Below are 25,955 nucleotides of genomic sequence, written 5' to 3' on the forward strand. Positions count from 1 at the left end.
ATTGTAACAAAACATTTTTGCAATAGAAAACTAAAACAAGCGTTTCCTATTGGACAAGTTCAGATAGCACCTCTCCATTTCACTCAGTTTCGGCGCTTTTTCTTTCATCTCGTGCCTAGTGAACATGACCCCAGACATAGGATGCATGTGGACACTTCCACCTTCCATGTCCTCCTTTTTCTCCAATGAGAATCCTGAGAGTCTGCCCCTTAGAGGCAGTCAGGACACAGCGCCACTTGTCCCGCCCGGTGGGCCCTGCAGGGACACAGTCTGCGGTGGGCAGGGTCGGACCCAGCGCAGCTGAACAGGAGACGCTCCCGCTGCAGGCCGCAGCGACGCCCCCACGGGCTGTAGGCAGGAAATAGATGGTTGTCCACTTCCTGGTCCGTGCTGGAGCAGGACAGGCCCAGTCTGCCAGAGGGAAAAGCAGTGGTGATCAACCAGTATGGTCTCATCAGAATCTGTTCGAAATTGTGACATTTAACCATTGTAGTTACAGTGGGGGAAAAGTATTTAGTCAGCCACCAATTGTGCAAGTTCTCCCACTTAAAAAGATGAGAGAGGCCTGTAATTTTCATCATAGGTACACGTCAACTATGACGGACAAAATGAGAAATAATAATCCAGAAAATCACATTGTAGGATTTTTTATGAATTTATTTGCAAATTATGGTGGAAAATAAGTATTTGGTCAATAACAAAAGTTTCTCAATACTTTGTTATATACCCTTTGTTGGCAATGACACAGGTCAAACGTTTTCTGTAAGTCTTCACAAGGTTTTCACACACTGTTGCTGGTATTTTGGTCCATTCCTCCATGCAGATCTCCTCTAGAGCAGTGATGTTTTGGGGCTGTCGCTGGGCAACACAGACTTTCAACTCCCTCCAAAGATTTTCTATGGGGTTGAGATCTGGAGACTGGCTAGGCCACTCCAGGACCTTGAAATGCTTCTTACGAAGCCACTACTTCGTTGCCCGGGCGGTGTGTTTGGGATCATTGTCATGCTGAAAGACCCAGCCACGTTTCATCTTCAATGCCCTTGCTGATGGAAGGAGGTTTTCACTCAAAATCTCACGATACATGGCCCCATTCATTCTTTCCTTTACACAGATCAGTCGTCCTGGTCCCTTTGCAGAAAAACAGCCCCAAAGCATGATGTTTCCACCCCCATGCTTCACAGTAGGTATGGTGTTCTTTGGATGTAACTCAGCATTCTTTGTCCTCCAAACACGACGAGTTGAGTTTTTACCAAAAGGTTATATTTTGGTTTCATCTGACCATATGACATTCTCCCAATCCTCTTCTGGATCATCCAAATGCACTCTAGCAAACTTCAGACGGGCCTGGACATGTACTGGCTTAAGCAGGGGGACACGTCTGGCACTGCAGGATTTGAGTCCCTGGCGGTGTAGTGTGTTACTGATGGTAGGCTTTGTTACTTTGGTCCCAGCTCTCTGCAGGTCATTCACTAGGTCCCCCCGTGTGGTTCTGGGATTTTTGCTCACCGTTCTTGTGATCATTTTGACCCCACGGGGTGAGATCTTGCGTGGAGCCCCAGATCGAGGGAGATTATCAGTGGTCTTGTATGTCTTCCATTTCCTAATAATTGCTCCCACAGTTGATTTCTTCAAACCAAGCTGCTTACCTATTGCAGATTCAGTCTTCCCAGCCTGGTGCAGGTCTACACCTTTGTTTCTGGTGTCCTTTGACAGCTCTTTGGTCTTGGCCATAGTGGAGTTTGGAGTGTGACTGTTTGAGGTTGTGGACAGGTGTCTTTTATACTGATAACAAGTTCAAACAGGTGCCATTAATACAGGTAACGAGTGGAGGACAGAGGAGCCTCTTAAAGAAGAAGTTACAGGTCTGTGAGAGCCAGAAATCTTGCTTGTTTGTAGGTGACCAAATACTTATTTTCCACCATCATTTGCAAATAAATTCATTAAAAATCCTACAATGTGATTTTCTGGAGAAAAAAAATCTCAATTTGTCTGTCATAGTTGACGTGTACCTATGATGAAAATTACAGGCCTCTCTCATCTTTTTAAGTGGGAGAACTTGCACAATTGGTGGCTGACTAAATACTTTTTTCCCCCACTGTATATGTCACCTAAGCTGACATATTGGTTATATGTCACAGTTCCAGATCAACACCCCTAGTCCTGGTAGAGCTACAGGGGGTTCAGGCTTTTGTTCCTGCACAGCACTAACATACACAATTCAACTAGCCAAGGCCTTGATGATTAGGTGATCTCAGTTCAATCATGTTTTTATTTTTTTATATATATTTTTATTTTACCCCCTTTTTCTCCCCATTTCGATCTTGTCTCATCGCTGCAACTCCCCAACAGGCTCTGGAGGCGAAGGTCGAGTCATGCGTCCTCCGAAACATGACCCGCCAAACCGCGCTTCTTAGCATCCGCCCGCTTGACCCGGAAGCCAGCCGCACCAATGTGTCGGAGGAAACACTGTTCACCTGACGACCGAGGTCAACCTGCAGGCGCCCAGCCCGCCACAAGGAGTCACAAGAGCACGATGAGTCAAGTAAAGCCCTCCGGCCAAACCCTCCCCTAACCCGGACAACGCTGAGCCAATTGTGCGCCGCCCTATGGGACTCTGGATCACGGCCGGTTGTGATCGAACCCGGGTCTGTAGTGACGCCTCTAGCACTGCGATGCTGTGCCTTAGACCGCTGCACCACTCGGGAGGCCCCTCAATTTAGTGCTAGGCTGGAACAAAAACCATAGAATTTTGCTATAGTCAGCAATGTGATATAACAGGGTATTGATGGGAATTTCTTATAGCCTATCACAATATTGTGTGAAAACATTGAACAGGGATTGTATTGGCCTACCTGGTCTGAAGACTAGAGTTACAGCCGATGCTAAAGTGTACATGTAGCACACAAGTACTAACAGACAGCCTAAACCATGGTACAGTATAATACCACTGTGTCACGATCGTCTGAAGGAGGAGACCAATGCGCAGCGTTGCGAGTGAACATGATATTTATTAAATAACGTACTCACGAAAACAAAACAAAAGACGATACGTGAAGTTCAAAATACTGATACAGACTAACAGCAACACGGAAACAATAACCCACAAAACAAAGGTGAAAACACACAGAATATATATGGCTCCCAATCAGAGATAACGAGCCGACAGCTGACACTCGTTACCTCCGATTGGGAGTCATTAACCAATCACCACTAAATACAAACAAAATGAAACTCACCCATCCCCAACACCACCAAATGAGATACACCCTGGCTCACATATACAAGTCCTAGAGCCAGAGTGTCACAGTACCCCCCCCTAAAGGTGCGAACTCCGGGCGCACCAACATCAGGACTAGGGGAGGGTCTGGGTGGGCGTCTGTCCATGGTGGCGGTTCTGGCCCCGGTCGTGATCCCCACCCCACCACAGTCACAACCTGCTTCGGTAGCCTCCTCCCAATGACCACCCTCCAACTAACCCCACCTGGACTAAGGGGCAACACCGGACTAAGGGGCAGCATCGGCCTAAGGGGCAGCACCGGGATAAGGGGCAGCACCGGGATAAGGGGCAGCACCGGAACAAGGGGCAGCACCGGGCTAAGGGGCAGCACCGGACTAAGGGGCCGCACCGGGCTAAGGGGCAGCACCGGACTAAGGGGCAGCACCGGGCTAAGGGGCAGCACCTGACTAGATGGCGGATCCTGGCTGGCTGGCTCTCGCGGATCCTGGCGGGACGGCTCTGGCGGATCCTGGCGGGACGGCTCTGGCGGATCCTGGCGGGACGGCTCTGGCGGATCCAGGCTGGACGGCTCTGGCGGATCCCGGCGGGACGGCTCTGGCGGATCCCGGCGGGACGGCTCTGGCGGATCCAGGCTGGACGGCTCTGGCGGATCCTGGCTGGACGGCTCTGGCGGATCCTGGCTGGACGGCTCTGGCGGATCCTGGCTGGACGGCTCTGGCGGATCCTGGCTGGACGGCTCTGGCGGATCCTGGCTGGACGGCTCTGGCGGATCCTGGCTGGACGGCTCTGGCGGATCCTGGCTAGACGGCTCTGGCGGATCCTGGCTAGACGGCTCTGGCGGATCCTGGCTGGACGACTCTGGCGGATCCTGGCTGGACGGCTCTGGCGGATCCTGGCTGGCTGACGGATCTGGCTGCTCATGGCTGGCTGACGGATCTGGCTGCTCATGGCTGGCTGACGGATCTGGCTGCTCATGGCTGGCTGACGGATCTGGCTGCTCATGGCTGGCTGACGGGTCTGGCTGCTCATGGCTGGCTGACGGGTCTGGCTGCTCATGGCTGGCTGACGGATCTGGCTGCTCATGGCTGGCTGACGGATCTGGCTGCTCATGGCTGGCTGACGGATCTGGCTGCTCGTGGCTGGCTGACGGATCTGGCTGCTCATGGCTGGCTGACGGATCTGGCTGCTCATGGCTGGCTGATGGTGCTGGCTGGGCGGCTGGCGGTGGAGGCGGACCCCAGCCTCGGATTGCAGTCATCACCTCCAGCAGGGCGGCTCCCATCTGCAGGAGCTGCTCTTTCTGGTCCCGAACCTGAGCTTCCAGTCTAGTATGGGCTGCGTCGGCTCCTGCTGATTCCATAGCAAGTGTATGATTCTGTCTGGCGGAAGGCTCTAGCGGCTCCTGTCTGGCGGAAGGCTCTAGCGGCTCCGATCTGGCGGACGGCTCTGAAGGCTCATGGCAGACGGGCGGCTTTGCAGGCTCAGTACAGACGGGCGGCTTATGCAGCGCTTGGCAGACGGGCAGTTCAGACGCCATAGGGCAGACGGGCAGTTCCAGCGCCGTTGGGCAGACGGCCAGTTCAGGCGCCGTTGGGCAGATGGCCAGTTCAGGCGCCGTTGGGCAGACGGCCAGTTCAGGCGCCGTTGGGCAGACGGCAGACTCTGGCCGGCTGGCGACGCACCCCGTAGGCTTCGTGCGTGGAGCAGGAACAGGCCGGGCCGGGCTGGCGACGCACATCGTGGACCTGGTGCGTGGAGTAGGAACAGGCCGGTCCGTACCGGGAACACACACCACTGGCCTTAACTGGGGATCAGGAACGGGCCGGACCGGACTGGTAACACACTTCAGTCTCTCATGCCGTGCCACAACAACTTCCCTCCTTCTACTCGCCAATGACTCCCGTACTCCGTTAGCCTTCTCTCCTTTTCTCCCTGTGGCAGCCTCCTGCTGCTCCGTCGCCCAAGCCATGTGCCCCCCCCCAAAAATTTCTTGGGGTTGCCTCTCTTCCACGGGCTTCCAGCCTCGCCTTCGCGCTGCCTCCTCGTACCACCTCCTCTCGGCTTTGGCTGCCTCCAGCTCTTCACGAGGGCGGTGATATTCCTCCGGTTGTGCCCAAGGACCCTTTCCAGCCCGAATCTCCTCCCATGTCCAAAAATCCTTAGGAGGCGTCCATAACTCCTGTGTAGGTAGGTCCTGTTGCCGCTTGTTACGCTGCTTGGTCCTTTTATGGTGGGTTATTCTGTCACGATCGTCTGAAGGAGGAGACCAATGCGCAGCGTTGCGAGTGAACATGATATTTATTAAATAACGTACTCACGAAAACAAAACAAAAGACGATACGTGAAGTTCAAAATACTGATACAGACTAACAGCAACACGGAAACAATAACCCACAAAACAAAGGTGAAAACACACAGAATATATATGGCTCCCAATCAGAGATAACGAGCCGACAGCTGACACTCGTTACCTCCGATTGGGAGTCATTAACCAATCACCACTAAATACAAACAAAATGAAACTCACCCATCCCCAACACCACCAAATGAGATACACCCTGGCTCACATATACAAGTCCTAGAGCCAGAGTGTCACACACTGTGTGTGCTATGTGCTGTATTGGCTAGTCCTCTTGCACCTGTGTATATGTAAGTATTGGATAGCTGTGCCCTTGCACCTGTATATACAGTGCATTCGAAAAGTATTCAGACCCTTTTACTTTTTCCATATTTTGTTACGTTACAGCCTTATTCTATAATGGATAACATTTAAAAAATCCTCATCAATCTACACAGAATACCCCATTATGAAGAAGCGAAAACAGGTTTTTAGAAATGTTTGCAAATGTATTACAAATCAAAAACAGAAATACCTTATTTACATTTACAGACCTTCTCCCTTACCTCACCTCGCTCATCAACTCATCCTTGACCGCTGGCTATGTCCCTTCCGTCTTCAAGAAAGCGAGAGTTGCACCCCTTCTCAAAAAACCTACACTCGATCCCTCCGATGTCAACAACTACAGACCAGTATCCCTTCTTTATTTTCTCTCCAAAACTCTTGAGCGTGCCGTCTTTAGCCAACTCTCTTGCTATCTCTCTCAGAATGACCTTCTTGATCCAAACCAGTCAGGTTTTAAGACTGGTCATTCAACTGAGGTTGCTCTTCTCTGTGTCACGGAGGCTCTCCGCACTGCTAAAGCTAACTCTCTCTCCTCTGCTCTCGTCCTTCTAGACCTATCGGCTGCCTTTGATACTGTGAACCCTCTCCGAGTTGGGCATCTCCGGCGCGGCTCACTCTTGGATTGCGTCCTACCTGACAGGTCGCTCCTACCAGGTGGCGTGGCGAGAATCTGTCTCCGCACCACGTGCTCTCACCACTGGTGTCCCCCAGGGCTCAGTTCTAGGCCCGCTCCTATTCTCGCTATACACCAAGTCACTTGGCTCTGTCATATCCTCACATGGCCTCTCCTATCATTGCTACGCAGACGACACACAATTAATCTTCTCCTTTCCCCCTTCTGATAACCAGGTGGCGAATCGCATCTCTGCATGTCTGGCAGACATATCAGTGTGGATGACGGATCACCACCTCAAGCTGAACCTTGGCAAGACGGAGCTGCTCTTCCTCCCGGGGAAGGACTGCCCGTTCCATGATCTCGCCATCACGGTTGACAACTCCGTTGTGTCCTCCTCCCAGAGTGCAAAGAGCCTTGGCGTGACCCTGGACAACACCCTGTCGTTCTCCGCTAACATCAAGGCGGTGACCCGATCCTGTAGATTCATGCTCTACAACATTCGCAGAGTATGACCCTGCCTTACACAGGAAGCGGCACAGGTCCTAGTCCAGGCACTTGTCATCTCCCATCTGGATTACTGCAACTCGCTGTTGGCTGGGCTCCCTTCCTGTGCCATTAAACCCCTACAACTCATCCAGAACGCCGCAGCCCGTCTGGTGTTCAACCTTCCCAAGTTCTCTCACATCACCCCGCTCCTCCGCACACTCCACTGGCTTCCAGTTGAAGCTCGCATCTGCTACAAGACCATGGTGCTTACCTACGGAGCTGTGAGGGGAACGGCACCTCCGTACCTTCAGGCTCTGATCAGTCCCTACACCCAAACAAGGGCATTGCGTTCATCCACCTCTGGCCTGCTGGCCCCCCTACCTCTGCGGAAGCACAGTTCCCACTCAGCCCAGTCAAAACTGTTCTCTGCTCTGGCACCCCAATAGTGGAACAAGCTCCCTCACGACGCCAGGACAGCGGAGTCACTCACCACCTTCCGGAGACATTTGAAACCCCACCTCTTTAAGAAATACCTGGGATAGGATAGAGTAATCCTTCTACCTCCCCTTACCCCACCCCCCCAAATAATTTTTTTTTTATTAAAAAAGAAAAATATATATGTATATATATTGTAAAGTGGTTGTCCCACTGGCTATCATAAGGTGAATGCACCAATTTGTAAGTCGCTCTGGATAAGTGTGTCTGCTAAATGACCCTTTGCGATTGTAGTCCACCTGTGGTAAATTCAATTGATTGGACATGATTTGGAAAGGCACACAACTGTCTAGATAAGGTAGGAGAACCTTCCAGAAGGACAACCATCTCTGCAGCACTCCACCAATCAGGCGTTTATGGTAGAGTGGCCACTCCTCAGTAAAAGGCACATGACAGCCCGCTTGGAGTTTGGCAAAAGGCACCTAAAGGATTATCAGACCATGAGAAACAAGATTGATCTCTTTGGCCTGAATGCCAAGCGTCACGTCAAGGAAACCAGGCACCGCTTATCACCTGGCCAATACATTACATTTACATTTTAGTCATTTAGCAGACGCTCTTATCCAGAGCGACTTACAGTTAGTGAATACATATTTTTTTATACTGGCCCCCCGTGGGAATTGAACCCACAACCCTGGCGTTGCAAACGCCATGCTCTATCAACTGAGCTACATCCCTGCCGGCCATTCCCTCCCCTACCCTGGACGACGCTGGGCCAATTGTGCGCCGCCCATGAGTCTCCCGGTCGCGGCCGGCTGCGACAGAGCCTGGATTCGAACCAGGATCTCTAGTGGCACAGTTAGCACTGCGATGCAGTGCCTTAGACCACTGCGCCACTCAGGAGGACGATACCATCCCTACGGTGAAGCATGGTGGTGGCAGCATCATGCTGTGGGGATGTTTTTCAGCGGCAGGGACTGGGAGACTAGTCAGGATCGAGGGAAAGATTAACCTGCGTAAAGGGTCTGAATACTTATGTAAATGTATTATTTCAGACTTTTATTTTTAATACATTTGCAAAAAATGTATAAAAACCAGTTTTTGCTTTATCATTATGGGGTATTGTGTGTAGATTGATGAGGGGGGGGAAACAATTTAATCAATTTTAGAATAAGGCTGTAACGTAACAAAATGTGGAAAAAGTGAAGGGGTCTTTCCGAATGCACTGACTGTGGTTATTGGATAGCTGTGCCCTTGCACCTGTTTGCAGTATGTTTGTTCTGTCTGTCTTCCTGCCTGCCTGTCGGTCTGTCTTTCTGTCTGTCTGCCTGTATGTCTTTCTCTCACCTGGTGAACGCTGCGGGGTTGTTGAGGTGGTGGAACAGGGCCGGCTCACACACCAGGGAGGCACGTCGACAAACACTCGCACACGACTGGCCCAGGGGGCCCAGATGTATTCTCAGAGCGCTCTCAGGTGGCCAGGTAGGGAAGGACACGCTGCAGAAGTCCTGGGGTCAACATGAAGACAAGAACAACAGTTATATTATTTTGCAAAAATGTTGAAATGTATCATATAGCTCATGAGACTGGGTTTGGAACAGTATGAAACAAGATTGTTCAACTCAGTTTAGGGTCCTCACTATCTGGCCATGCTAGGAGGTACAGAATTTTCAAACGTCAAAAAGTGACCACCCACTATCCTTGACCTAAATTAGTAACAAAAATGTGCCGTATTTGCCAATCAGTTCTGACAATATTGCCACCATTGTTCTTTCTAGCATGGCCAGCTAGTGACTACCATTAATATACAGTTGAAGTCGGATGTTTACATACACCTTAGCCAAATATATTTAAACTCAGTTATTCACAATTCCTGACAATTAATCCTAGTAAAAATTCCCTGTTTTAGGTCAGTTAGGATCACCACTTTATTTTAAGAATGTGAAATGTCAGAATAATAGTAGAGAGAATTATCCATTTCACCTTTTATTTATTTCATCACATTCCCAGTGGGTCAGAAGTTTACATACAATCAATTAGTATTTGGTTGCATTGCCTTTAAACTGTTTAACTTGGGTCAAATGTTTCGGGTAGCCTTCCACAAGCTTCCCAAAATAAGTTGGGTGAATTTTGGCCCATTCCTCCTGACAGAGCTGGTGTAACTGAGTCAGGTTTGTAAGCCTCCTTGCTCGCACACACTTTTTTAGTTGTGCCCACAAATGTTCTATAGGATTGAGGTCAGGGCTTTGTGATGGCAACTCCAATACCTTGACTTTGTTGTCCTTAAGTTATTTTGCCACAACTTTGGAAGTATGCTTGGGGTCATTGTCCATTTGGAAGACCCATTTGCGACCAAGCTTTAACTTCCTGACTGATGTCTTGAGATGTTGCTTCAATATATCCACATAATTTTCCTTCCTCATGATGCCATCTATTTTGTGAAGTGCACCAGTCCCTCCTGCAGCAAAGCACCCCCACAGCATGATGCTGCCACCCCCGTGCTTCACGGTTGGGATGGTGTTCTTCGGCTTGCAAGCTTCCCCCTTTTTTCTCAAAACATAACAATGGTCATTATGGCCAAACAGTTCTATTTTTGTTTCATCAGACAAGAGGACATTTCTCCAAAAAGTACGAACTTTGTCCCCATGTGCAGTTGCAAACCGTAGTCTGGCTTTTTTATGGTGGTTTTGGAGCAGTGGCTTCTTCCTTGCTGATTGGCCTTTCAGGTTATGTCGATATAGGACTTGTTTTACTGTGGATATAGATACGTTTGTACCTGTTTCCTCCAGCATCTTCACAAGGTCCTTTGCTGTTGTTCTGGGGTTGATTTGCACTTTTCTCACCAAAGTACGTTCATCTCTAGGAGACAGAATGCGTCTCCTTCCTGAGCGGTATGACGGCTGTGTGGTCCCATGGTGTTTATACTTGCATACTATTGTTTGTACAGATGAACGTGGTACCTTCAGGCGTTTGGAAATTGCTCCCAAGGATGAACCAGACTTGTGGAGGTCTACCATTTTTTTTCTGAGGTCTTGGCTGATTTCTTTTGATTTCCCATGATGTCAAGCAAAGAGGCACTGAGTTTGAAGATAGGCCTTGAAATACATCCACAGGGACACCTCCAATTGACTCAAATGATGTCAATTAGCCTATCAGAAGATTCTAAAGCCATGAAATCATTTTCTGGAATTTTCCAAGCTGTTTAAAGGCACAGTCAACTTAGTGTATGTAAACTTCTGACCCACTGGAATTGTGATACAGTGAATTATAAGTGAAATAATCTGTCTGTAAACAATTGTTGGAAAAATTACTTGTGTCATGCACAAAGTAGATGTCCTAACCGACTTGCCAAAACTACAGTTTGTTAACAAGACATTTGTGGAGTGGTTGAAAAATGAGTTTTAATGACTCCAACCTAAGTGTATGTAAACTTTCGACTTCAACTGTATATTACCAAGCCTGCTCTTTGTTCCAATGCCTCCCAATATAAGACATTATAAGACACATATAGTAATATAAACCATAGACCGTATAAAACCTGATGAGTGATGTAAGCATGGACCCTTTCCAGCATCCCTTCACTGGTGAACTCTCGAGGGGTGAAGGGCTTGACCTTTAAAAACAGACATAGAAGCTAAATACAGCTTTATGTCAGGGTTATGCTAATCATATGAGCCTTCATTAGCATTCATATAACAGCCATAACAATGGATAAGGGGTTTCACCTGTAAAACAGACAAATTCTATCTTCCATAGATCTCGAGATCCATTACAAGGTTATTGTGACTGACCTCTGTGCGTAGAATAGCCCTGACCGTCTCTTGAACGTCAGTGGTGTTGGTCATGTCCACGGTCCAAACGTAGGGCTTACCGATGAACTCCTCGGCATAGGGGTGCTGAGAGGAGACCTGACAGACACACACACACAGACACATGTACACACACGCATGCATGCACACACACCAACACACACACACACGCACGCACACACACACACACTTCCCAATTAAACCTCCATTGGGTGTGAAATTGTCATTAGGTTAATTTTTTCTTCATTTTTCAATTTCATTTGATTAATTTCTTAATACATCTTTGGATGAGTTCATATCCAGTACCTGTCGTGTTGTGGGCTTCCCTTTATAGAAGTCACTGTTTTCAGAGGAGCGAGGGGGCTGGAAGCGCGGCTGGAGGAAGACACACCCTAAAGCTATGGCCTCCAGAGGAGCTGGACCCTCATAGGGAAACCCAAGGCCCACAAACACCTGAGGGGGGGAATCACTATCACTGCATGGCTTTCAGAGATATTTTAGAAAGTAATGTAGTTTTCATGATTTGGTCATTGAGTGCTTGAATCCTAACATATGAAGCTATATATTAGACCCAGGTCTGAAACCATGCATAGATGTCCACGGAAGTTTGCACAATAAATCAAGATAGGAATTGTCCTCATGGGCCCTGAGACACTGTGGTCTGGGTTCAGTTATGTTGTTACCTTGGCTCTCCTGAGGAGCTGTAAGAACTGATCCTGGGCCAGCAGGCCGTGGTTGATAATGTTACTGGGCAGCTGAGCGGAGTGGCCTGGAGGCTGGTACACTGTGCCGTGGGTCTCCAGCTCCTGACTGATCACCTCCAGATAACGCTCCTTGCCCTGGAATAGAGTAGAGTAGAGTAGAGTAGAAGTTCATTTATAGTATAGAGTAGAGTTGAGGGAGTATGTTGCATGTTGGCCGTTCCAAAAACAACCTATCTAGTCAGGACATTACTGGATGGCACTGTCGTTGGTCACTGCACCCTTTTACTCCATCTGCCTCCTTACCTGCCACATGTAGTCCTGTTTCCCATAGACCACAGCCGTGTTGTCCTTCCTGTATGGCCCTGGCTCCACTTCCTCCTCCCTCTCTTCCTGCTCCACCATCACCTCCTCGCTCACAAACCCCAGGAACGAGTTATCAGGGGTATGAGCTACACAGGAGACAGAGACACAATATGTCAGAATGCAATTTTGGATTATATCGTTAGGAAAGTGTTGTTGTATTGATTGTTTGAAGTCACATTATAACCACAGACCAACGTTGTAGCCATCAAACAACCAATAAGTTATCACATTTAGTATATTGTCTAGTGGTCAAGAACTACAGCAAATCATTATTTCATCAGCAAAGAAACAAGTATAAATCCTCTATCAGTTAGATCTCAAAGGATTAAAACCTGTTTCTTCCCAAAAGGCTTTTATCAGAATGAACAAGAGAGGTATAAGACAAAACAATGTGTCGATGTCTAATGTGTCTATTAGGTCTAATATCTCATATGTGTCTAATTGTCACGACTTCCGCCGAGGCTGCCTCCCCTCCTTGTTCGGGCAGGTTTCGGCGTTCGGCTTCACCGGCTTACTAACTACAGCCGATCCATTTATCATCACTCCATTTGTCTTGACTTCAATCACACACACCTGGTCCTTATTCCCTCATTAGTCATGGTATAAGTGTTCCCTCTGCTTCCTTGTCTGTGTGGGTGATTGTTTATTGTGGAGGTTAGTGAAGCTCGGTGGAGCGCGTGTATTGGGTATCGACGGGAGTATTTCCCGTGTGCCTGTTTTGTGCCCTGGAGTGTGTTTGACGCATTTCTGCGTAAACCTGTATTTTGCGGATTAAAGCCTGTTATTCTGTAATTTACCCTCCTGCGCCTGACTCCTTCATCACCACCTCATCACACTAATAGGTCTAATATCTCTAATGTGTCTAATGTGTTAATGTGTCTAATGTGTCTATGTGCAGCTGGAGATGTCAGTAGCTGTCAGACAGATCTTTGAGGACAGGAGGAGACTATAACAAACACCATTTGTACAGGACAACAATAGAAAGAAAGCTATTTTGGACAGGCGATATCGACATAAGGGACCAAGAATGCGGGTAGTGACAGTTGAGTAATAACATTGGGAGCGTCTCGATGGGCCGACGTGAAAGGAGAGAAACAGACATAAATCACATGTTTATGGAAATAAAAACTATTCTTAGGGGTTAGTGTCAGTGTGTTTGGATAGGCCATACACTTTGACTTCCCACAGCTTCTCAGATTAATCCTAATAGAACAGAGAAAGGGAGGTGTGAGAGATGGGATATTTATTTAAGAAATACAAGAATGTGTCTGTGAATGTGTGTGTGCGCGTGCGTGCTTGTGTGCAGGCTTGTGTGTGTCTGCATATTAGTCCACGTGTGTCAGTCCGTCTGTCCCCCCGACGGTTGTTTAAAAGACCCTGCCAAATAACTCTCTCCTGTCTCCTAACTCTTCTCCACAACGGTGAAGAAGGTCCTCTCTGGGTGAATAACAGGCTCATTTGTCCTAGCTCGTCTCCAACACTCCTCCGCATACACACCAGGCGCTTAGCACCTCCATTCATCAGCCTAGTGGGCTCGCACCAACACACTGACATGAATCATGATCAAGACGGAAAATGGTGCCAGTAGGGGGGAATAGGGGAGAGATGGCTAGATATAACCATTGCCTTCCACACACACACAGAGAGAGCGAGACAGAGAGACAGACAGAGAGACAGACACACACACACACACTAGAACCAATGCCTTCCACACAGAGAGAGAGAGAGAGAGAGAGAGAGAGACACACACACACACACACACACACACTAGAACCAATGCCTTCCCATAGGCCCTGACACTCAACAGATCCTTTCTATCTCTTCAAAGCCCCATCAACACAACCTCTACTCCCTTTCTCCCTCCGTCTCTCCATCTCTTCCTCTCTCAGAGCTGCCATCGCCGTGGTCAACATCCCTCTTGCCGCACGAGCAGCACAAATAAACAGCAGCGTTCCTGCCTGTGGGAGGGGTCCGGACCGTTCGGCGCTCTCCAGCTTGTCTCAGTCTAGTCGGAGTGGGAGAGATGACTAGGAAGGGTTTGGGAAGATTTTGGGAAGGGCAAGGGCTCATGTTTATTTAACCTGTTCTAAATCCTCTCACTCTGCAGACATATGAAGTCTCCTTTGTGGAACATACATCAGCACTGTCATAATTAATAACACTCCCACAGTGTGTCACCACTGTTGGTCCCTGAATGGTAAAGCCCAACACAGACACATGCACACATACACAAACAAACACACACAAATGCAAAAACCCATAAACAGACTTACATATATAACAGGGTTGATTATGTATCCACTTGCCACTGCAGAGATATGTATTCAATGTTTATGTATTCCTACTGGTTGGTTGAATTGACATATTAGTAAGGTGTTATGTTATTGGCTACACTTGCAGATAGGGGGAGATTGCGAACGTCAGTTCTTCCCAATTTGATATTGACAAGCAAGCGGTAGGTCACGTTCTGAAATAGTGCATTATATTTACGTATTTCTAATGTGTACGAGTTCACTATGTACATTTCCTGATATACACTAACAGTCAAAAGTTTGGACACACCTACTCATTCAACAGTTCTTTATTTTTACAATTTTATACATTGTAAAATAATAGTGAAGACATCAAAACTATGAAATAACACATATGGAATCATGTAGTAACCAAAAACGTGTTAAACAAATCAAAATATTGAGATTCTTCAAATAGCCACTCTTTGCCTTGATGACAGCTTTGCACACTCTTGGCATTCTCTCAACCAGCTTCATGAGGTAGTTACCTGGAATGCATTTCAATTAACAGGTGTACCTTCTTAAAAGTTAATTTGTGGAATTTCTTTCCTTCTTAATGCGTTTGAGCCAATCAGTTGTGTTGTGACATGGTAGGGGGGATATACAGAAGATAGCCCTATTTGGTAAAATACAGCTCAAATAAGCAAAGAGAAATGACAGTCCATCATTACTTTAAGACATGAAGGTGAGTCAATACGGAAAAATGTTTGCAGTCGCAAAAACCATCAAGCACTATGATTAAACTGGCTCTCATGAGGACCGCCACAGGAATGGAAGACCCAGAGTTACCTCTGCTGCAGAGCATAAGTTCATTAGAGTTACCAGCCTCAGAAATTGCAGCCCAAATAAATGCTTCACAGAGTTCAAGTCACAGACACATCTCAACATCAACTGTTCAGAGGGGACTGTGTGAATCAGGCCTTCATGGTCGATTTGCTGCAAAGAAACCAGTACTAAAGGACACCAATAATAATAAGAGACCTGCTCGGGCCAAGAAACACGAGCAATGGACATTAGACCGGTGGAAATGTGTCCTTTGGTCTGGAGTCCAAATTTGAGATTTTTGGTTGCAACCACCGTGTCTTCGTGAGACGCGGTGTGGGTGAACGGATGATCTCCGCATGTGGGGTTCCCACCGTAAAGCATGGAGGAGTAGGTGTTATGGTGTGGGGGTGCTTTGCTGGTGGCTACACTTAACCAGCATGGCTACCACAGCATTCTGCAGCGATACGCCATCCCTTCTGGTTTGGGCTTAGTGGGACTATCATTTGTTTTTCAACAGGACAATGACCCAACACACCTCCAGACTGTGTAAGGGCTATTTTACCAAGAAGGAAAGTGATGGCGTGCTGCATCAGGTGACCTGGCCTCCACAATCCCCCGACCTCAACCCAATTGAGATGGTTTGGGATGAGTCAGACGGCAGAGTGAAGGAAAAGCAACCAACAAGTGCTCAGCATATGTGGGAACTCCTTCAAGACTGTTGGAACAGCATTCCAGGTGAAGCTGGTTGAGAGAATGCCAAGAGTGTGCAAAGCTGTCATTTACATTTGTACATTTTAGTAATTTAGCAGACGCTCTTATCCAGAGCGACTTACAGTTAGTGAGTGCATACATTTTTCATACTGGCCCCCCGTGGGAAACGAACCCACAACTCTGGCATTGCAAGCACCATGCTCTACCAACTGAGCTACAGGGGACCTTGTCATCAAGGAAAAAAGGGTGGCTATTTGAAGAATCTCGAATATAAAATATATTTTGATTTGTTTAACACTTTTTTGGTTACTACATGATTCCATATGTGTTATTTCATAGTTTTGATGTCTTCACTATTATTCTACAATGTAGAAAATAGTAAAAATAAAGAAAAACCCTTGAATGAGTAGGTGTGTTCAAACTGTTGACTGGTACTGTGTATATGTACAGTGCTTTCAGAAAGTATTCATACCCCTTGACTTATTCTACATTTTGTTGTGTTACAGCTGAATTCAAAATGGATTAAATATATTTTTTGTCTCACCCAACACCCCATAATGACAAAGTGAAAACATGTTTTTAGACATTTTTGCAAATGTATTTCAAATGAAATACTAAAATGTTATTTACATAAGTATTCACACCCCTGAGTCAATACTTTGTAGAAGCACCATTGGCAGCGATTACAGCTGTGAGTCTTTCTGAGTAAGTCTCTAAGAGCTTTCCACACCTGGATCTTGCAACTTTTGCCCATTATTCTTTTCAGAATTCTTCAAGCTCTGTCAAATTGGTTGTTGATCATTTCTAGACAACCATATTCAGGTCTTGCCATAGATTTTCAAGTAGATTTAAGTCAAAACTGTAAATCGGCCACTCAGGAACATTCACTGTCTTCTTGGTAAGCAACTCCAGTGTAGATTTGGCCTTGTGTTTTAGATTATTGTCCTGCTGAAAGGTGAATTCATCTCCCAGTGTCTGGTGGAAAGCAGACAGAACCAGGTTTTGTGGATTTGCTCCAAACATAACACTTTGTATTCAGGACAAAAAGTTAATTTCTTTGCTACAGTTTTTGCAGTATTACTTTAGTGTCTTGTTGCAAATAGGATGCATGTTTTGGAACATTTTTATTCTGTACAGGCTTCCTTCTTTTTAGCTCTGTCAATTAGGTTAGTATTGTGGAGTAACTACAATGTTGTTGATCCATCCTCAGTTTTCTCATATCTCTGGCAACTGAGTTAGAAAGGACACCTGTATCTTTGTAGTGACTGGGTGTATTGATACACCATCCAAAGTGTAATTAATAACTTCACCATGCTCAAAGGGATATTCAATGTCTGTTCAATTATTTTTTTACCCATCTACCAATAGGTACCCTTCTTTGAGAGGCATTGGAAAACCTCACTGGTCTTTGTGGTTGAATCTGTGTTTGAAATTCACTGCTCGACTGAGGGACCTTACAGATACAGTAATTGTATGTGTGGGGTACAGAGATGAGGTAGTCATTCAAAAATCATGTTAAACACTATTATTGCACACAGAGAGAGCCCATGCAACTTATTATGACTTGTTAAGCACATTTTTACTCCTGAACTTATTTAGGCTTGCCATAAGAGGTTGAATATTTATTGACTCAAGACCTTTCAGCTTTTCATTTGTAATTAATTTGTAAACATTTCGAAAAACATAATTCCACTTTGACATTATGGGGTATTGTGTTTAGGCCAGTGACCAAAAATCTCAATTTAATCAATTTTACATTCAGGCTGTAACACAACAAAATGTGGAAAAAGTCAAGGGGTGTGGATATTTTCTGAAGGCACTGTATATTGCGGGCTTCCTGGGATGTGCTTTTGTATGTTATTGCTGTAAGAGCGAGTTAGCTAGCATGCTCTAATTGTAATGGTCGCATTAGCTCCCTGCTAATTCACAGTTATTTCCATGCTAACAGACAAATCACTAATCTACAGCCCTCAACATACTGTTGTCCTGCACATCTAATGCGCTTCCTTGTCTCCATCGTCAAAATAAACACCAATCAACTGGGATCTCTGGCTGGACATTCCTTTCTTTAAAAACACAACGCAAGAGAGTTACTTACAAAGTACGATCACATCTGTTACACATACGATCACATCTGTTAACCCCCCCCCCACACACACACACACACACACACACACACAGTATACTCACGGAACATGGTCATGTACTGCAGTGGCTGTAGATGCCAGCTTCCCCATAGCGTGTTGTAACCGTGGCTACGGGCATACGTCCCTAGGTTGAAAGCCGGTTCCGTACCAAAAGAGTCAAGGATTCGGAAGCAGCATCTGGAGAGAGGAAGAAATGTATCATCATAGGCCTATTTCATAGTGTTGAACACTATCTTATGTGACTTGAAATGATGTGGAAAAACTGTCTTGAATCTAGTACTTACGAATTTGCTTCATGGTAATTACATTGTAATGATATTTATTGTTACAGTACCTTGGAATAAGGCTAATGTAATGCAACATGTTAACAAAATTAACCAAAGTGTCGTTACTGGTAGTGTTGGAAGGCCAGCCCCATGGCTCCCTGGAGATGGGCGAGGCCGTGGTAGTCTGTATAGATGAGGTCAAAGGGCAGGGGCCTCTGGATGGGGCAGCTTCCTTTGCCCGGGGCTGCACCTATCACACTGCTCCACCAAACACAAACAAACACTCAGTCATGGTGAGATAGAACTCAAAGTGACAATGCATTGTGAGAGCTTTAAATTGTCAAAGGATGATGATTATTCATGATTAGATCAGTCTTCAATACATTTAAATGGATATGAAAAGCCATGATGTTGTTGGATATCAAGGTATTAGACATATTTATATTAAAAGGTGTGTAAAGCACACCTTGAATCCTGTACTTCCTGCTTGCCTTCCTGGTTATGGGTTCACTTAATATGGCCGCTGACCCATCCATCACAGAACATTGACTTGAATGGGGATTCCCATTATAGTAATTCTATTTCTATGGTGTGTTACCTGTGCAGGTGGTTCTGGGAGGTGGTAAAGGTCAGATTGTGACCCAGGATGAAGAGAGAGGCACTGAGGTCAGCCCACTGCACCAGCTCCCCCAGAGGCCCCCCTCGATCCACCATGGCCCCGAACCGCTGGCCCGCACCCCCAGACAGGACCCCCGGGTACAGCAGGACCTAGAAAGGGGGAGAACATGGAGGTGGAGGACGATGATTATTCATGATTAGATCAGTGTTCAATATATTTAAATGGATATGCAAAGCCACGATGTTGTTGGATATCAAGGTATTAGAAATATTTCTAGCACCTGGGGGCACATACAGAAATAACTTTTAAAACACAGCCTTATTTGAGAATATAGAGGTTTTATCACTTCAATATTACACATTCAGCAATCATCCCACCAACATATCAGTGCAAGCACTATGACTATCCTAAGGAATAGTAACTAAAAATAACTAAAGACATTAAAATATTACAGCAGGAGATAGGGGGATTATAAATATAGATGCAGTACATGGGAGTTTGAAATCCGATGAACTTCAAAGTATGTTAACCCCATAGAATTACCTATTAGAACTTAATTTAATAGGATTTCTGTGGTTAACCCACCCTCTTCTGCAGTGAAGTCGTCTTAGTGGTGTTCTCTCGTATCCTGTGTCCTGCCTTTATCCAGCATGCAGATAGCCTCTCCACCCTGGACCGGATGAACCTTCCTGCAGGACCCTGAATTCCACCAAACACCTCATACAACGGCCTCAGAGTCGTCCGGATCTCTGCCTGTGTGAAATAAAAAGGGATTATTGAACAACAACATGATAGTAGTACGAAAGTAGTGCATGCAAGTTAAAATTAGATAAAGAATTAGATTGAGGGATGGCTTGCATCCAAATATGAAAGGGGCAAAAGTTCTCTCAGCCAACATTGAGGAGGCTTTTATAAATAATTGACTCAAAAGCAGCCCAACCCCTGCTCAGGTAACTCATCCCATTCCCTCTATTTCACAGCGTTATCATCGTACTATTACAGATAATCATATCCCGATGGGTTTTGCCAGTAACAATCTTGTGACCATAAAAAAATAAAATAAAATTGGGAAGCCCACTGTGGTAAGCTTGTCCAGTAATATTCTTTCAAATACCACAAAAATGGATACCCCCGCTGTTTTCAAATCGCGTAGTTGGGTTGTTACATATCAACGTACAAAGTTTGATGTCAAAGATGGACCTTCTTGATATCTGGGTGCATGACTGACACGAGTCCGGATATTTTGGTTCTCACAGAGACTTGGATAAATGGATCGATCCCGGATAAGGACATTGCTGATTACAACATCTTCAGGAGTGACAGACTGAAAAAAGGGGGAGGGGTGGCTATACACTACCAGTCAAAAGTTTGGACACACCTACTCATTCAAGGGTTTTTCTTTATTTTTTACATTGTAGAATAATAATGAAGACATCAAAACTATGAAATAACACATATGGAATCATGTAGTAACCAAAAAAGTGTTAAACAAATCAAAATATATTTTATATTTGAGATTCTTCAAATAGCCACCTTTTGCCTTGATGACAGCTTTGCACACTCTTGGCATTCTCTCAACCAGCTTCATGAGGTAGTCACCTGGAATGTGTTTCAATTAACAGGTGTGCCTTCTTAAAAGTTAATTTGTGGAATTTCTTTCCTTCTTAATGTGTTTGAGCCAATCAGTTTTGTTGTGACAAGGTAGGGGGGGTATACAGAAGATAGCCCTATTTGGTGAAAGACCAAGTCCATATTATGGCAAGAACAAATAAGCAAAGAGAAATGACAGTCCATCATTACTTTAAGACATGAAGGTCAGTCAATACGGAAAATTGCAGTCGCAAAAAGCATCAAGTGCTATGATGAAACTGGCTCTCATGAGGACCGCCACAGGAATGGAAGACCCAGCGTTGAACTTAGAGTTAACAGCCTCAGAAATTGCAGCCCAAATAAATGCTTCACAGAGTTCAAGTCACAGACACATCTCAACATCAACTGTTCAGATGGGACTGTGTGAATCAGGCCTTCATGGTCAAATTGCTACAAAGAAACCACTACTAAAGGACACCAATAATAAGAAGAGACCTGCTTGGGCCAAGAAACACGAGCAATGGACATTAGACAGGTGGAAATTTGTCCTTTGGTCTGGAGTCCAAATTTGAGATTTTTGGTTCCAACTGCGGTGTCTTTGTGAGACGCGGTGTGGGTGAACGGATGATCTCCGTATGTGGGGTTCCCACCGTAAAGCATGGAGGAGGAGGTGTTATGGTGTGGGGGTGCTTTGCTGGTGACACTGTCTGTGATTTATTTAGAATTCAAGGCACACTTAACCAGCATGGCTACCACAGCATTCTGCAGCGGTACGCCATCCCTTCTGGTTTGGGCTTAGTGGGACTATCATTTGTTTTTCCACAGGATAATGACCCAACACACCGCCAGGCTGTGTAAGGGCTATTTTATCAAGAAGAAGAGTGATGGAGTGCTGCATCAGATGACCTGGCCTCCACAATCCCTCGACCTCAACCCAATTGAGATGGTTTGGGATGAGTCGGACAGCAGAGTGAAGGAAACGCAGCCAACAAGTACTCAGCATATGTGGGAACTCCTTCAAGACTGGTGTGAAAGCATTCCAGGTGAAGCTGGTTGAGAGAATGCCAAGAGTGTGCAAAGCTGTCATCAAGGCAAAGGGTGGCTATTTGAAGAATGTCAAATTTAACACTTTTTTGGTTACTACATGATTCCATATGTGTTATTTCATAGTTTTTATGCCTTCACTATTATTCTACAATGTAGAAAATAGTAAAAATAAAGAAAAAGAGTAGGTGTGTCCAAACTTTTGACTGGTGCTGTATTTGTCAAATCAACTCGTGGCATGTTCTCTAAATATCACTATCCCAAACATTTTTTTGCTTTTGGTTATTGATTTGTCCATAAGCCAAAATACACATGTATCTATTGATGACATTTACCCCCTTCTTCAAGCCCTCACAAATTGGTGGTTGATCCTTGCTAGACAACCATTTTCAGGTCTAGATTTTCACGCAGATTTAAGTCAAAACTGTAACTCGGCCACTCAGGAACATTCACTGTCTTCTTGGTAAGCAACTCCAGTGTAGATTTGGCCTTATGTTTTACGTTATTGTCCTGCTGAAAGGTGAATTCATATCCCAGTGTCTGGTGGAAAGCAGACTGAACCAAGTATTCCTCTAGGATTTTGCCTGTGCTTAGCTTCATTCCGTTTATTTTTTATCCTGAAAAACTCCCCAGTCCTTAACGATTACAAGCATACCCATAACATGATGCAGCCACCACTATGCTTGAAAATATGGAGAGTACTCAGTACTCCGTAATGTGTTGTATTGGATTTGCCCCAAACATAACACTTTGTATTCAGGACAAAAAGTTAATTGCTTTGTGCCTTGTTGCAAACAGGATGCATGTTTTTGAATATTATTATTCTGTACAGGCTTCCCTCTTTTCACGTTGTCAATTAGGTTAGTATTGTGGAGTAACTACAACGTTGTTCATCCATCCTCAGTTTTCTCCAATTACAGCCATTGTAACTGTTTTAAATTCACCATTGGCCTCATGCTGAAATCCCTGAGCGGTTTTCTTCCTCTCCGGCAACTGAGTTAGAAAGGATGCCTGTATCTTTATAGTGTCTGGGTATATTAATACACCATCCAAAATGTAAATAATAACTTCACCATACTCAAAGGGATATTCAGTGTCATTTTTTATTTTATTTTTACCCATCTACCAATAGGTGCCCTTCTTTGCGAGGCATTGGAAAACCTCCCTGGTCTTTGTGGTTGAATCTGTGTTTTTTATTTTATTTTTACCCATCTACCAATAGGTGCCCTTCTTTGCGAGGCATTGGAAAACCTCCCTGGTCTTTGTGGTTGAATCTGTGTTTGAAATTCACTGTTCAACTGACGGACCTTACAGATACAGTAATTGTATGTGTGGGGTACAGAGATGAGGTAGTCATTCAAAATTCATGTTAAACACTATTGTTGCACACAGAGTGAGTCCATGCAACTTATGATGTGACTTGTTAAGCAAATTTTTACTCATCCATTAATTAAGCTTGCCATAACAAAGGTGTTGAATACTAATTGACTCAAGACATTTAAACTTTTCATTTTGAATTAATTTGTAAAAAAATTGAAAAACATAATTATTTGTGTGTAGGTAGGTCAGTGACAAAAAAAGCTAAATTTAATCAATTATAAATTCAGACTGTAATACAACAAAATGTGGAAAAAGTCAAGAGGTGTGAATACTTTCAGAAGGCACTGTAGATTATTAAAACATTTCCCCACAAGCTTTTCTTCATGATATGTGTTACTCTGACTTCTCCTCTATCAGCTGCATGCCTAACCCTGAATTAGCTCTAGAATTGTTCTCATCTATTTTTATCTCTCTGGCAGAAAAACACACTCACTTTAAACGCCTTAGAGTAAGAAATATAACAAATCTTTGGTTCTCTATAGAACTTTCAGATCTTTTTAAGATAAGAAATCAGGAAAAACTGACTCTGTAGCTGATTGGCATCTTTTCAGGCAATTGAGAAATAGATGCACTTTCTCAATCAAGAAAGCTTCTAGTGATCTGTCGAAATTTTGGAAAACAGTTAATTAATGCACTGTAGCGTGGAAATTCCTCTCCTTCCCTGCCTAAGCAAGTTATCTCAGACTCTGGCATCATTACTGAGAAAAATGAGATAAATAGTGTTTTTAATCAGCATTTTATCTCGGCAGGCTTTTTATTTGAAAGAAATTGTGGTTTAATTGACCCTGGTCAGCCAGTCGACTACCTGCCCTTCTCCCAGCCTCTAGTTGGCTCGATGGAAGTTCCGTCAACTTCTGGTGAATCTTTGTTTTCATTTCAACAACTTTCTACTCGTAATGTGCCAGACGCCTTGCGCAAGATTGGTGTAAAAAACACTGGGGCTGATTTGCTTGATCCTTTCTTGCTGCAGCTTTCTGCTCCTCTGATTGCAGAATCTTAAACAAATATTTGTAACCTTACAATTATTTCTGGTACCATCCCCAGGGTCTGGAAGGCGGCCCATATACTCCCCCTTCACAAAGGTGGTGACCCGTGTGACCGAAATAATTATCGTCAGAGCTTAATGTCAGAGCTTCAATCTGCTTTATAGCCCTGCAGAAAGCCTTGGTCGAACTGAAATTGGTACTTGATGGAGATCCCTTCAATGTCCACTGAGTTAGGTAAATCTGCTTTTAAAAAATGTACCGCCTCATGTGGAATGATCTCCAAAAGTCCTTGAAGTTGGTGCCTCTAGGGCAGGGATGGGCAACTTTGATGGGGGTGGGTGCCAAAAAAAAACGGAACTCAACATGAGGGGCCACAGTGGCTCATGGGTCTGCATACCTACATCCTTGTGTATTCTATTATTCTAACTCTCAACAGTACGTTTTTTATTTGTTATTTTATTGGTCCATGGGCCTAGCCCCTCCCGGCTCTAGGGCAATTCAGGCGGATGTTAGAGGGCCTTTTTACTGAATAATGTGTTTGTTTCATATGTATTGTGTAATTGATGTGTATATATATATGTGTAGTGTAATTGATGTTTATTGATGTGTTTATGCAGGGCTCATCTGCGAAAGAGACAGTGGTCTCAGCATGACTCCCTGCTTAAATAAAAGGTTAAATAAAAAATGTCTCGACAAAAGGCTACTAAAACCATCACCATATGTTCAGTGAAGTCCATAAACATTGTTTTTCCATGATAGATTTTGATAGTCATAATACCTATGCCAAGTGACATTCAACCTGTTCTAAAGCTACCTCCTCTTTGTGGGTGCGTGGTTGCTGGTGCCATGGTAGTGCTGAATGGTTTCTTCCAGGGCGGGGGGGACAGAAGTCTTCTCTCTCACTCAGGTAGGTCATGATGGAGCAGGTGGTACCATCCACCCCGTAGAAAGCATAGCAGGGGTCTGAGTCCCAACGGGCTTGCAGGAACTGGGAATGTAACGCCAAAGTGTTTGTGTTCGAAAACAAAGAGATAGAGACAGAAAAATAGGTTTGTGACAACATTGACAGGAGAAACGTTGACTTCATGGGCACAACAACAAAAACAGATTTAGCATTTACATGCTTAACTGTCAACTGATCGTGTTGTGACTCACCTCAACTTTCTCAGCACAGTGGGGATACACAGGGTCTTCGGGCACCTCACAAACCTCATGGAGACCTGACAAAATAGATTGTTGTGATATTATATAAAATTATACTTTATTTTACCAACAACCTCTGTGCTGCTCAGAGTACTCAGTGGGTAATAAACTTGAATCAGCACTCGATTCCTACACTGTAAAACATAAATGTTGATTCAACATACAATTGTAAGGCAACCAGCTGCATTAGGATTGTGAGTTTGCTTAACATTTGGGCATATAGCCCAAGTTGAGTGAACATACAATTCAACTTGAGAACTAAATCTACCCTTTTTGCATATTTCCGAGTTTAAATCTATGACAATACATTACATATATCATAAGGCCTTTCTTTGAGGGCCTAGTTACAACCTAACGCAGTGGTCTGAAACGCTTGGTTTACAGGCCACATCAAGCCTGCAAGTCACATTATGCTGGCTTGCAAAGTGATGTGTAAACCACTCCAGCCAGAGTGAGGATATCCAACAATTGGAACTTTTAATTGCCTGCAACCTGCATTGAGAATGACTGCCAGCGTAGAGAAGATTGATTATTGAGTCTACCTAAAGCTTATAAACTGGAACAGCCATCTCAGAACAGCCATTTTCAATGGAAAAAGTTAAACTACTAACAGATTGGA

General features: G+C 45.0%; 1 protein-coding gene across 1 annotated transcript in view; it reads right to left on the minus strand.

The window, feature by feature from the left end:
• Nucleotides 1-209: 209 nt before the first annotated feature.
• LOC311123461 (alpha-1,6-mannosylglycoprotein 6-beta-N-acetylglucosaminyltransferase B-like) overlaps nt 210-25,955 on the minus strand; it is a gene marked incomplete at both ends in the record, with an annotated part of 40,086 nt that continues 14,340 nt past the window's right edge. Inside the window, 13 exons of the mRNA XM_084158182.1 lie at nt 210-411; nt 8,806-8,966; nt 10,997-11,071; nt 11,250-11,366; nt 11,574-11,720; nt 11,951-12,106; nt 12,275-12,420; nt 18,292-18,425; nt 18,641-18,772; nt 19,113-19,282; nt 19,719-19,886; nt 24,948-25,121; nt 25,289-25,353. Of these exons, the coding sequence (XP_084014308.1) occupies nt 210-411; nt 8,806-8,966; nt 10,997-11,071; nt 11,250-11,366; nt 11,574-11,720; nt 11,951-12,106; nt 12,275-12,420; nt 18,292-18,425; nt 18,641-18,772; nt 19,113-19,282; nt 19,719-19,886; nt 24,948-25,121; nt 25,289-25,353 (1,847 nt within the window). The remainder of the gene's footprint in view (nt 412-8,805; nt 8,967-10,996; nt 11,072-11,249; nt 11,367-11,573; nt 11,721-11,950; nt 12,107-12,274; nt 12,421-18,291; nt 18,426-18,640; nt 18,773-19,112; nt 19,283-19,718; nt 19,887-24,947; nt 25,122-25,288; nt 25,354-25,955) is intronic.

This window comes from Coregonus lavaretus (genome assembly GCF_964263955.1).
Source record: "Coregonus lavaretus genome assembly, chromosome: 1".
NCBI lineage: Eukaryota > Metazoa > Chordata > Actinopteri > Salmoniformes > Salmonidae > Coregonus > Coregonus lavaretus.